A 14,095-nucleotide genomic window follows, 5' to 3' on the forward strand; every position below is an offset into this window, starting at 1 on the left:
TTTTAATGAATTTTGCATCATTAATGTCTCAACATATTGTGCATAGTACTTTCAATTGAATAAATGACATGTTATTCGACTTCACATTTGTTGCACAACTTATTATTTAAGAAAACATATATCACTTGCACTCAGGAATCTGAAGCTCCTTGAAGACTCTGAGCATAAAATGACAACTGAAGCAGTAGTGAGGGAGCGCTACATCTCTGAAATGAGTTTCCTTTGATTAGATGTTAATCAAGGATCCATCTGCCCTCTCAGGTGAATTTACAATTTGCTAGCAAGGCAAACCAGATAACCTGAAGTGAGTTTTTTTTTACCAGAGTATCCTGATCAATATTTATGGATGAACCAAAGTAGAAGTGGATGTTTGTTACATTGCTGTTGTGAGGCACTACTGTGTCAAAATGGGTTGCCATATTTCCTGTGTTATATTTATGACTGTACTATTAACATACTTAGGTTATTAACATATCAAATACTTTTGACATTCCAACATTTTTAAAATTACATAATTTGGGCAAATCATGCCCAAATTGTCGAGATGAGTGGCTCCCTCACAATGCTAAGTTTTCAATGTCAAACAAATATAAGGATTCAATACAGACTTGTGTGGTCGCAGGCCCACAATGCATTAAACATGGCAGGTTTGGTGTTTAGCCAAATGGCAAGGTGTTTAATTTGAGAATCAGAGAAAACTAAAAGATGAGTAGGCTTTTCTTTTTTATGTCTGCTTCATTAAAATATATCAGTGCCAGAAGTTGAACTAGTTCCATTCCACCCCAACTCACCATCAGCAGTCTCCATTGAGCCACTGTTGAAAACTCGAGGTACACCACGAACTGAAGACACTTGTGGTCTCTCAAAGTGGGTAACACGCTCTGATGCGCCAGTGGTCACATCTGGCGGTGCTGAGTGGTTGTCTGACAAAAGGGAAAAGGATTAGAACATTAGCTCCTTCTGAAAAAAAGATTCAAGAATGCACTTGAAACAAAAAAATAAATGAAAAATTATTCTTCAAATGGTTATCTCTTCACTTCCTTCCTCTACACATGAACACCCCCTCTCATCCCCTCAATTAAGAGTTGTCTGCTTTCCAAAAAATAGCTGAAATCACTATCACAATACCATGATAGAACTGATAACAACTGGCAGCATTTGAGAGGGCCGTCAGGAAATGCTCACACAACAGTTCTGTCTGCAAAGTGATTACAAATGGTAGCTCTGTTAATTTTCCCCAGTCCAACTGAAGGAACTTATATCAAACACCATATTCCTACAACTTTATGACCTAGATCAGTTGATTTACAGCACAGCTGTAAATCTGCCTACAGCAAGCCGCTCTCAAAAACTGAGCGACCATGCAAGAACAGTACTAGTGAGGAAGCCCACCAGGAGACCTATGACAAGTCTGCAAGAGTTACAAACTTCAGTGGTTGAGATGGAAGAGAGCCAAAGGGAAAGCCACTGTTCAACAAAACTCACATGACATCTCAGCTAGAGTTTGCCAGAGGGCATGTGGGAGACTCTGAAGTCAGCTGGAAGAAGGTTCTATGGTCTGATGAAACGAAAACTGAGCTTTTTGGCCATCAGACTAAATTTTTGGTGCAAGCCAAACACCACACATTATCAAAAACACACCATTCCTACCTTGAAGCATGGCCACATCATACAGTGGGGTTGCTTCACTGCATCAGGCTCTGGAAGGCTTGTGGAGAGTAAAATAAATGCAGCAAAATACAGGGAAATCCTGGAGGAAAACCTGATGTAGTCTGCAAGAGAACTGCAACTTGGGAGAAGGTTTTTCCAGCCAGACAATGACTCCAAGCATAAAGCCAAAGCTACACAGGAATGGCTTAAAAACAACAAAGTTAATGTCCTGGAGTGGCCAAGTCAGAGTCCTGATCTCCATCCAACTGAGAATTTGTGACTGGACTTGAAAAGGGCTGTTCACTCACGACCTCCATGCAATCTGACAGAACTTGAGCAGTTTTGTAAAGAAAAATGGGAAAAAATGCAGTGTCCAGATGTGCTGATAGAAACCTACCTACACAGAGTCAAGGCTGTAATTGTTGCCAAGAGTGCATCTACTAAATACTGACTTGAAGGGGGTGAGTAATTATGCAATCAATTATTTTGTGTTTAATCATTTTTATAAATTTAGACCAAATTGTAGAAATTTGTTTTCACTTTGGCATGAAAGAGTCTTTTCTGTTGATCAGTGTCAAAAAAACCAAATTAAATCCACTGTGATCCAATGTTGTAAAACAAGAAACATGAAAACTTCGAAGAGGGGTGAATATTTTTTTCTAGGCACTGTTACATCAACACATTTAGCTTGAAGCTAAGGATGTATGTGAAGGAGAGAACGAGATAGAAACATCTCGAGTTATTCAGTAAATGACCACATTATGATTCAGGTTGAATGCATGCTACTTAAAGCCTGAAAGTATGTACCAGCAGGCTCACGGACAGCTTCTATCTTGCTGTTATAAGACTAATGAATGGTCTCTTAGTATGATAAGATGGACCGTTGACCTCACAATCTATCTCACTATGGCCTTGCATCTTATTGTCTGACTGCACTGCACTTCCTGTATTTTTTTGCGTTGTACTACCTCAATGTACTGATGTGATTAATTGTATGGGTGGCATGCAAAACAAAGCTTTTCACTGTACATGTGATGATGATAAATATATTTCCCTTCTTTTTTTCTAAATTTACCAGCAGTTATCCCAACTGCTTGTTCATGACTGGTCCACATTTACAAAATCTACAATTAATATGAGGAACATGAGTAATGGATCTATTTTATGTACTAAGATCAGAAGCTGATAGAATTGATGTCCATTCTGTAATATTTTGTCTCGAAAACTCATGCAAAAAAGTCTAAATGAACAGAAGATGGTAACAAGTTACAGTAGGAGACAACACTTATTTTGCTTTATACTGGCAAGATTCTACAATCGCATAGATTCAAAAGTTTATACATAATGTGATTACAAAATATTAAAACCCTTAAAATATCAATTCATACCCAATTAAAGCTTTAGATAGATTGACTGCCCTCATTTTTATCCATTGAATCATCTAGAATTCCATATTCAATCTGGCATGTTTTGACCCACTTAACATCTATAAATCTGCTTAAACTGTTATTGTCTATTGCATCATTTGTAAGATTTGCCAGTCTTACCATTTGCAAATGACATTTGAAATTATGCCCAGTATATTCAAATCCAGGTCAAACCTGTGCATCCATAAAGGGTGTTTGATCCACTAAAACGCAAGGAACAATAACTCATACTTTCATAATCTAATTTCCATACTAACTATAAATGACCATATGTTGCTTACTGTTGTCCTTCCTGCACCTCTGATTCCTTTCTTTTGCTTTTATTTGTGATAATGCAGAAGCACTACAAAAGTGTGCTCAGGATAGACCAGGAATAGCACAATGCTTCCAGGTATTCAGTATTCTGAAGGTTAGACTGAAGCCTATGCACAATGTTCTGTAGCTTGCTTCATATCAATCAAACCCAAAAAGTCAGTTTTGCTGTTAAATTAGATTTCCAGCAGCTATCACAGGAATCAGCATGTTGGCACTTTCTATGCAACAGGTCACACAGGAACCAACTTATTTTGGTACTGATGTCTGTGATGTCAGCTCTGGCAGAATAAAAAAAAATGTTGAGTAACTGCAATTTTAAAAAAATCAGTCACAATGTTATACATCACTCAAACCCAATGACAAACTCGTCACACAGACTTTTACATTCCAATCATTTATAAGAAAATGATTATGTATATTTTGATTGCAAATAAAAGCATCCTAAATTTCAACAGATTATTTTTGAAAGGACCATTTGACAACCACAACAAGCGATAGAGAATATACCCATTAACAAAACATATAACGCTACAATAATTTCTTATACAGCAACAGAAGAACACTTTCAGCACACCTACCATCAAAGAGCCACTTACACCAACTTCACTTTTATTCCCCCACCCCCCACAAGTCCGCAGATTCTACCACTCAACTACAACTGGAGAGCCAATTTACCTATCAATTTGCAGGTTTTGGGGTTATGAGAGAAGTGCTAACTCCACACAGACAGCACACAAGGTCAGCTTTGATTTCAAGAGGACTAGAATGTAAAAACAAGGATGTAGTGCTAAAGCTTTATAAGTTATTGGCCAGACCATAGAGAACTGTGAGCAGTTTTGGGCCTCTTACCTAAGAAAAGATGTGCGGGCATTGGATTTGGTCTGGAGGAGGTTCATGAGAATGATCCCAGGAATGAAAGGGCAACATATAAAAGTATTTGATGGCTCTAGACCTGGACTCACTGGAGTTCAGAAGAATGAAGAAGGATCTCATTGAAACCTATTGAATATTGAAAGGCTTAGAGAGAGTGTACGTGGAGAGGATGTTTCCTATAGTGAGGGAGTATAGGACCAGAAAGCACAAGACTCAAAATACAAGGACATCCCAATGGAACAGAGATGAGTATGAGTCTATTTTGCCAGAGGGTGGTGAATCTGTGGAATTCATTGGCACAGACAGCTGTGGAGGTAATGTCATTGGATATATTTAAAATGGACGTTGATAGGTACTTGATTAATAAGGGTGTTGAAGAGAAGGCAAGAAAACCAAAGTTCAAAGTAAATTTAGTATCAAAATACAAATATGTCACCATAAACAACAGGAATTCTGCAGATGCTGGAAATTCAAGCAACACACATCAAAGTTGCTGGTGAACGCAGCAGGTCAGGCAGCATCTCTAGGAAGAGGTGCAGTCGACGAAGGGTCTCGGCCTGAAACGTTGACTGCACCTCTTCCTAGAGATGCTACCTGGCCTGCTGCGTTCACCAGCAACTTTGAAATATGTCACCATATACTGTGAGGTGGTACATTTGGACATTCACACCAGGGTAGGACCTATACAGTGAATGGTAGGGCACTGCCAAGTGTTGTGGAACAGCGGGGCCTGGGAGTACAAGTGTGCAGTTCTCTGAAAGCAGCCATGCAAGTTGACAGGATGTTGAAAGCGGCATTTAGCATACTGGACTACATCAGTCGGGGCATCTGTTTAGGAGTTGGGACATTACATTGCAGTTATACAAGTCACTGGTGAGCCTGCACTTGGATAACTGTGTAGAGTTTTGGTTGCACTGTTATAGGAAAGACATTGTCAAGCTGGAGAGAGTATAGTAGAGATTTTCCAAGGAGCTGCCTGGACTAGAGCACCCGAGATATCAGGAGAGATTGACCAGGATGGATTTTTATTCCCTGGAATGCAAGAAAATGAGGGGCAGCCTCATAGAAGTTTATACAATCATGAGGGGTATGGAGAAGGTGGGAGGTCATAGTCCTTTCCCTAGCATTGGGGAGTCCAAAACTTGAGAACACAGATACAAAGTAAGAGTGGAGAGATTTAAAAAGACAGTCGAGAGGCAATGAATTTACACAGAGTACTTGGAATGAGCTGTAAGATGGTGGTCGAGATAGGTACAATTTAAGAGGTATTTGGAAGCATATGTGGAGGGGAGAGGCCGAGCTCAGGCAACAGGGACTAGCAGGGAGGTTGCTGTGGTCGGCATGCACCAGTTGGGCTGAAGGGCCTGTTTCCATGCTGTATAGCTCTATGACTCTGTGACATGTATACTACCCTGAGATTCATTTTCTTGCAGGTATTCACAGTAAATACAAATAAACACTATTTAGTCAATGAAAAACTGCACACTGCAAAGACGGGCAAATAACCATAACAATGTGCAAAAGACAATAAACTACAAATACAAAAAAAAGCAATAAATATCAAAAACACAATTTGTAGAATCCTTAAAATTTATTCCAGAGGTTGTGAAATCAGTTCAGTATGAGGGTCACAAAAGTTAACTTCTCTGGGTTGAGGGGCAATAACTGTTCCTGAACATGGTAGTGTAGGACTTAAAGCTCCTGTACCTCCTCCCTGGTGGCAGCAGCAAGAAGAGAGCACGGCCTAAGATGGTGGGGTCCTTAACGGGACACTGCTTTCCTGCGACAGTAATTCTTGTAACTGTGCTCAACAGTGGGTAGGGCTTTACCTGCGATAGACTAGGCTACATCCACTACTTTTTCATTCAAGGGCATTGGTATTTCTATACCAGAGCATGATGCAACGGTCAGTATATTCTCCACCATGCATCTATAGAAGCTTGTCAAAGCTTTAGATGGCATGCCAAATCTGGGCAAACTTCTAAGTAGAGGTGCTGCTGTGCCACCTTCACAATGACACTCATGAGCTGCACCCAGGAGAGATCCTCTGAAATGACAATGCTGAGGTATTTAAAGTTGCTGACTCTCCACATCTGATCCTCAGATGATGACTGGCTCATGACCTCTGGTTTTCTCCCCCAATAGTCAGTAATTACCTCCTTGGTTTTGCTGAGATTCATTGAGTGGTCCCATTCAGCCAGATTTTCAATAATCCTCCTCTATGCTGATTCATCAGCATATGGTATTGGATCTGTACTTAGCCTCACAGTCAGAAGTATAAAGCGAGGACAGCAGAGGGCTAAGCACACAATCTTGTGGTGCACCTGTGCTAATGGAAATTGTAGAGGAGATGCAGTTGCCAATCCAAACTGACTAGGGTCTTTAAGTGAGGAAATCAAGGATCCAGTTGCACAAGGAGGTATTGAGGCCAAGGCATTGGGGCTTATTGATTAGTTTTGAAGGGATGATAGTGTTAAATGTAGAGCTGTAGTTATTGAAGAGAATCCTGGTGTGTACATCTTCACTGTCCAGATGTTCGAAGGTTGAGCGAAGAGCCAATGAAATAGCACCTGCTGTTGACCTATTGTAACGGTAGGCAAATTGGAGCAGATCCAAGTCATTCTTCAGGCGGGAGTAGGTATGTTCCATCACCAGCCTCTACTTTGCATGTGAGATGGCTTTCCTGAGGTCGTATTTTACTTGATCGCAAGACTTCAACACCATTCATCTGGCCCTCAGCCGATTGCAGATCTTAGTTTATCTAGGGCTACGTCCACGTTAGACCGGATAAATCCGTAACCGAGGCTTTTTCTGGTCGTTTTGATCCTCCGTTCACACTGAAACAGCACCTTCCTCCCCCGAAAATGGAGCTTTTCAAAAACGCTCTCCAGAGTGAATAAATCTGAAAACGCCTAATGGCCAGTGTAGTCTGTACGAGGTAACCGGTTCTTTTTAAAAACGCTGTCATGACGTGCCGGAACAGATGGTGGCGGCAGCGCAGCATTTCATTGTTTTCTTGAACGTAACCTCCAACATCACAACAACAATGGCGGACAGCTTCATGCATGTGTGGTTTATTTTATTGTCTACGTTAATTTCAACCCCACCACACAACTTAACAATTTCAGAACAGACGGCAACGAGACTGAAGCAAGAGTTAGAAATGTACTTAGCAAATACTTTGACCTATAACTTACTGAATACTGAATAAATAAGTGTACTCACTTTGCCCTGTTTTCCATCCTTGCTTGTATGGAGGTGGTTTAGCTATTTATGCAAGTACTTCTCTGACAATAGATGTGTAACAGCCTAATGTAACATTTGTTACATGCTCAAGTAAATCTGGGTTTTTTTGTGAGAATGATGTAATGGTCTTTTGGAGGTCACCTGATGTGATTTTCCCACCAATGTGAGGTCACGTGATGACATGTGACCCATGACTATAATAAGGGTTGATCCAGGTGACGCAGGGGGTTTTGAGTTTGTAGATTTCCAGGTAAAGCGTGCTGTATCTCCGTTTCTGTTGCGTGTTTGCTTTTGTGACGCAGTTTCATTTTTAAAACGGAGTGTGCGTTCTGTTGCAAGATACCATATTATTTGGACTGGAAATTTTTGTTGGATGTGTTGATTTACTCAATTCCAACATTAGAAGGGAGAGTGAAGAATTTATCGAAGTGCAGGATCGAGGGATCAACAGGAGTCGGCATCGTTTAGCAGTTTAATAAAAGATCGACCTTATTGAGTCTTCGTTGGAGTAGCAACATGCATCGGAGATAACTCTTGCCAAAAAGAGCAAAGAGCTCATGCAAAGGTTTGCGCTCTCTCTCTAAAGGAATTTAAGGTCAGTTGATTTAAACTGTTTATTTTCGGCATCGTGAATCCTGTGGACAGAACCAGCAGGAAAGTTGCGTCTGTGAAGAAATCCTTCTCCAGAGCAGTCTCTCCCAATTGAACGTGTAAATCTGTTGGACTTTCGAAGTTATCACTTTAAGAACTATATCTGACTTTATCACTTTAAGAATTGTTTTCGCATTTAACGCTTTAAGAACCAGAGTCGAATGGCAAGTTGGTGAACAGCTGCATACCTGTTAACTTCCAGTTAAAGTTTTTGTTTGTTTTTTTTTTCCTAATCGTTTATCCGTGTTTAATAGATGTTTGGTTGTTTTTATATAACCTGTCTCAATTGATATTCATTGTTGCCGTTTACATACCATAATCGTGGGGGCTCGGCCAGGAAATGTTCTGATTTTGAGTTTAAGTGCTGGTAATTGCCATTTTGATTTGGAAAAGGGAAATACCCGATTTTTTTTGGTTTGATTGGTGGGTGTGTTGTATTCGGCAACAATGGATATTGACGGGTTTTTGAAGACGCCGGACTCGGGATCTTTAGAGAATGCGAGAAAACCTGAGGTATTGGAAATTGCTAGGAAGTTGGATATTAAAGGAATTACGAGGAATTTCACCAAGGCTTTCATACAAAGAAAAATTGCTGAACATTATATTATTTTGAATTCATTTGATGAGGAGGTGTTAGATAAGTTTCCAATGAGTAATCTGGAAATGCAGTTACATCTTGAACAAATAAAGTTAAAGCAATCAGAAGCTGACTTGGAAAAGAGTCAGTTAGAAGTTGTAAATAAACAGAAGGAATTCCAGGCTATGGAGACTATTAAAATAAGGGAATTCGAAGAAAGAGAGGCCCTTAAAAAAAAAAGGGAATTTGCAGAAAGAGAAGCTGAAAACCAGAGGAAATTTGAGCTAGAGATGCAGAAATTAAAGTCTGGGAATCAGTCTTCTGCTTCTACAAAACAGTTTATTGCTAGTTGTGAGGTTATTTTAGCTCCTCCATTTAATGAAGCTGATGTGGACACATATTTCCAACATTTCAAAACAGTTGCTCCAGAGACTCATTGCACCAAGATGCAGCACAGAGCGTCATAGGAAGTCATTCCTGCCTGTGGCCATCAAGCTTTACAACTCCTCCCTTGGAGGGTCAGACACCCTGAGCCAATAGGCTGGTCCTGGACTTATTTCATAATTTACTGGCATCATTTACATATTACTATTTAGCTATTTATGGTTCTATTGCTATTTATATTTATGGTGCAACTGTAATGAAAACCAATTTCCCCCGGAATCGATAAAGTATAACTATGACTATGAAAGACCAATGGCCAGTGATGTTACAAAGTAATTAAAGGCAAGGCACAACAAGTTTATACAGCTTTAAATGCTGAGCAAGCACCGGATTATGAAATTGTTGAACAGCATATATTAAAGGCATAAGAGATGGTTCCGCAAGCATATAGAGAAAGATTTAGAAGTTTCAAGAAATCGGTGGAAAAAACTTTTGTGGAATTTGCCTATGAGAAATCTGTGTGTTTTGAGGGATGGGTTTCCTCTAAAAGTGTGAATGGGGAGTATATTAAAAGAGTTGATGTTGCAGGAGGAATTTAAAAGAAGCATTCCTGTTGAAGTGAGAACATACTTAAATGAATGGGACCTTGCTACATTGCAGGAGATTGCTAAATTGGCTGATGAGTATGTTTTAATTCACAAGAATAAATTTTCTCCAGGTAAAATTTTTAAAAGGAAAAACAACACAGAGAGTCAAGGTAAATCAGAAATTAAATCTGAAGTTAGTGAGAAAAGTAAGGATGAAGGGAGACATGTGAAGGAAAGACATTTTGGTATTATTTGTAATTATTGTAAGAAACCTGGACATGTAGTAGCTAATTGCTTCCGATTGAAACGGAAAGAGAAAGAAGTGGTCCCAGATGCTTGTGTGCAGCATATTGAAAAACCTGTAAAACCACAGGGTTTAGAAAATATTAATTAAGATGTGTCAGAGTCTGACCAAGTTAAGGGATATGAAGCTTTTATAACGGAAGGATTTGTATCCTTGAAAGTAGGATCCAATTCAGAACCAATAAGGATACTTAGAGATACTGGAGCTTCGCAATCACTAATATTAGACAGTGTGCTAAGGTTTAGTGATAAGTCTGACACTGATGAGGTAAATTATATAAGAAGAGTTGGGAGTGCCCTTATGCCAGTACATTTACATAGAGTAAATTTAAGGTCAGGATTAGTTACAGGGGTTGTTAAAGTAGGACTACAATCCAGTTTACCTGTGAATGATGTTTCTTTTTTGTTAGGGAATGATTTAGCAGGTGGACAAGCTTTTTACTGAAGTGCATTTGACAATAAATTCAAATTCTGAGGAACCACAGAGGGATTCTAACACAGATTCTTCCTGTGTTGTAACAAGAGCTATGGCTAAAAAGACTGATGTAAATGATGAGGTTGTTACCCATGACAGTTCAAATCAAGATTCGAATTTTGAGGATGTATCAGAAACTTTCTTGCCTACATTATTTGATCAGGATTTTGATGGTAAGTCTCACCAGGAAGATTTGTCTTTACCTCGGAAGGAGATGATAGCAGAGCAGGGTAGAGATCCTGAGATAGTTAAATTAAAAGAACAAGCTCTTCCAGATAGTGAATTGAAAAAATACCAGTTGGATATTATTTTAAAAAGGGGGTATTAATGAGAAAGTGGAGATCACCTACAATTCCTGCTAGTGAGGAATGGGAAGTTAATCATCAGGTAGTAGTTCCTAAAATTTACCGAAATGAGATTTTGACTATGGCTCATAGTATTCCTTTGGGTGGTCATGTAGGTGTAAAGAAAACTACGAATAAAGTTTCCAAACATTTTCATTGGCCTAGTTTAAGACAAGATGTGGCAACATTTTGTAGAACATGTCATACGTGTCAAATTGTTGGTAAACCTAATCAGGTTACTCCACTGGCCCCACTGCATCCAATTCCAGTATTCGGTGAGCCATTCTCAAAAATCATTGTAATCTGTGTAGGTCCTTTGCCAAAAACTAAAACTGGATATCAATATTTATTAACTATAATGTGCACAGCGTCTGGGTTTCCAGAGGCAGTACCTCTTAGGAATATAACAGCCAAAACTGTGACAAAGGCTCTTATAAAATTATTTACTTATTTTGGGTTGTCTAAGGAAATACAATCAGATCAAGGTAGTAATTTTATGTCAGGGTTGTTTCAGCAGGTAGTTTATAAACTGGGAGCAAAACAGATTATTTCCTCAGCCTATCATCCAGTATCACAAGGAGCTTTGGAGAGATTTCATTCTACACTAAAAACTATGATTAGGACATATTGTGTGGAAAATGAAAAGGACTGGGATGAAGGTATACATTTACTACTTTTTGCAGTAAGGGAGGCAGAGGAATCATTAGGTTTTAATCCTTTTGAACTTGTGTTTGGACATAAAGTTCGAGGACCTTTGGCTTTGTTGAAGGAACAGTGGATTAATAAAGAAGTACACACTAGTTTGCTAGATTATGTTTTGAAATTTAAAGAAAGATTGTACAAAGCTTGTAGCTTGGCCAAGGAAAATTTAAAGTTAGCTCAAGAGAAGATGAAGACATGGTATGATAAGGAAGCTAGGTTGAGGTCATTTAAGCCTGGAGATAAGGTGTTGGTTCTTTTCCCAGTGCAAATGAACCCATTACAAGCAAAATTCTATGGTCCTTATGAGATTAAATATAAGGTAAATGATGTGGATTATGTGGTAAAAAACCCCAGATCGGAGGAAGACAATACAGCTGTGTCATATAAATATGATAAAACCGTATTATGAGAGAGAGGTTGCTACTATGACTGTTGTGATCAATAATGAGTCTGATCTTGATGAAAACTTACTGGAGGATTCATCTGAAACTCATTTTAAACCCAACATTATTTCAGCCAGGTTACCAAATTCAAAAATTCTGGAAAATATTGATGAAAAATTAGCTCATTTACAGCCGGAGCAGAGAGAGCAGATGAAACAGTTAATTTTTAAGTACAGAGATTTATTTCCAGACATCCCTAGAAGAACCACCATAGCTAAGCATGATGTAGATGTTGGAGATGCAAAACCCATAAAGCAACATCCATATCAAATGAACAGGGAAAAATGTGAACTTGCTGAACAAGAAGTTAAGTATATGTTAGAGAATAATATTATTAGACATTCTAATTCGAATTGGAGTTCAAGGTGTGTTATGGTGCCTAAGCCAGACAATAGTATTAGGTTTTGTACGGATTACAGAAAAGTGAATGCTGTGACAAAAACTGATGCATATCCAATTCCTAGGGTAGATGATTGTGTGGATAAAGTTGGACAGGCCAAATTCCTTACAAAAATTGATTTATTAAAAGGTTATTGGTGTGTTCCATTGACAGATAGAGGTAGAGAGATTTCAGCATTTGTAACCCCATCTGGGTTATATGAATATAATGTTCTTCCATTTGGGATGAAGAATGCACCAGGTACTTTTCAGAGGATGATTAGTAGCGTGATTCAGGGATGAAAGATACAGATGCCTATATTGATGATTTGGTTACAGGGAATAATACGTGGAAAGCACATATTGCGGCGGTGGAGAAATTATTTGAGAGACTTTCAAAAGCTAACTTAACTATTAACTTAGCTAAAAGTGAATTTGGTTATGCCACAGTGACTTACCTTGGTTATGTTGTGGGTCAGGGAAAATTAGCACCTGTTCAAGCAAAAGTTCAGGCAATTTTAGAAGTACCCACTCCAACTGGTAGAAAAACTCTCAGAAGATTCTTGGGTATGGAAGGATATTACAGTAAATTTTGTAAGGATTTTGCAAATATTGCTCTTCCATTAACTAATCTCTTGAAGAAAAATGAGAAGTTTGTTTGGACAGAGTCTTGTCAAGAGGCATTTGATAAATTGAAAGCTATAATATGTAGTTAACCTGTACTTAAATTTCCTGACTTTGAAAAACCATTTTTGTTAGCTGTAGACGCTAGTGATGAAGCTGCAGGAGCAGTGTTTCTTCAAAAAGATGATGGTGATGAAGTTGATCATTTGGTAGCCTATTTTTCTAAGAAATTTAATGTCCATCAAAGAAATCATTCAACAATAGAAAAAGAATTGTTATCTCTTGTTTTAGCTTTGCAACATTTTGAAGTGTATGTTGGTTCTATGCATAAACCACTCACAGTTTATACCAATCACAATCCATTAGCGTTTTTGAGTAAGATGAAAAACAAAAATAGAAGATTATTAAATTGGAGCTTAATGTTACAGGAGTACAATGTTTTGATCACTCATATTAAGGGTAAAGATAATGTGATCACTGATTGTCTATTTAGATGCTAAATGGACAATGAAAATTTGTTTTTTTTGGAGTGATATTTTAACATTTGTAACACTCCTACTGTACATGAGTTTGTAAAGGGCTGAAAGATTGTATATGTTGTGTATTTTGTAAATTTTTATACCTTTGTAATTTTTTTTGTATAAATTGTTAAAATTTTGTTCAAGAGACCAAAAAAAATTATTTTTTTTTTTTTTAAATAAAAGAGGGAGGTGTTACATGCTCAAGGAGATCTGATTTTTTTGTGAGAATGATGTAATGGTCTTTTGGAGGTCACCTGATGTGATTTTCCCGCCAATGTGAGGTCACGTGATGACATGTGACCCATGACTATATAAGGGTCAATCCAGGTGATGCAGTGGGGTTTTGAGTTTGTAGATTTCCAGGTAGAGCGTGCTGCATCTGCGTTTCTGTTGCGTGTTTGTTTTTGTGACGCAGTTTCATTTTTAAAACGGAGTGTCCGTTCTGTTGCAAGATACCATATTATTTGGACTGGAAATTTTTGCTAGATGTGTTGATTTACTCAATTCCAACGTTAGAAAGGAGAATGAAAAATTTATCGAATTATCGATGCAGGATCGAGGGATCAAGAGGAGTTGGCATCGTTTGGCAGTTTAA

The 14,095-nt window shown here is 38.4% G+C and overlaps 1 protein-coding gene across 2 annotated transcripts in view; it reads right to left on the bottom strand.

The window, feature by feature from the left end:
* The window catches only part of LOC140199379 (disco-interacting protein 2 homolog A-like), a 272,630-nt gene that overhangs the window by 80,820 nt on the left and 177,715 nt on the right, over window positions 1-14,095 (bottom strand). For both annotated transcript variants that reach the window (XM_072261369.1, XM_072261370.1), the window contains exon 6: window positions 792-923. In XM_072261369.1, the coding sequence (XP_072117470.1) occupies window positions 792-923 (132 nt within the window). The remainder of the gene's footprint in view (window positions 1-791; window positions 924-14,095) is intronic.

The sequence above is a fragment of the Mobula birostris genome, chromosome 6, assembly GCF_030028105.1.
Source record: "Mobula birostris isolate sMobBir1 chromosome 6, sMobBir1.hap1, whole genome shotgun sequence".
Lineage (NCBI taxonomy): Eukaryota > Metazoa > Chordata > Chondrichthyes > Myliobatiformes > Myliobatidae > Mobula > Mobula birostris.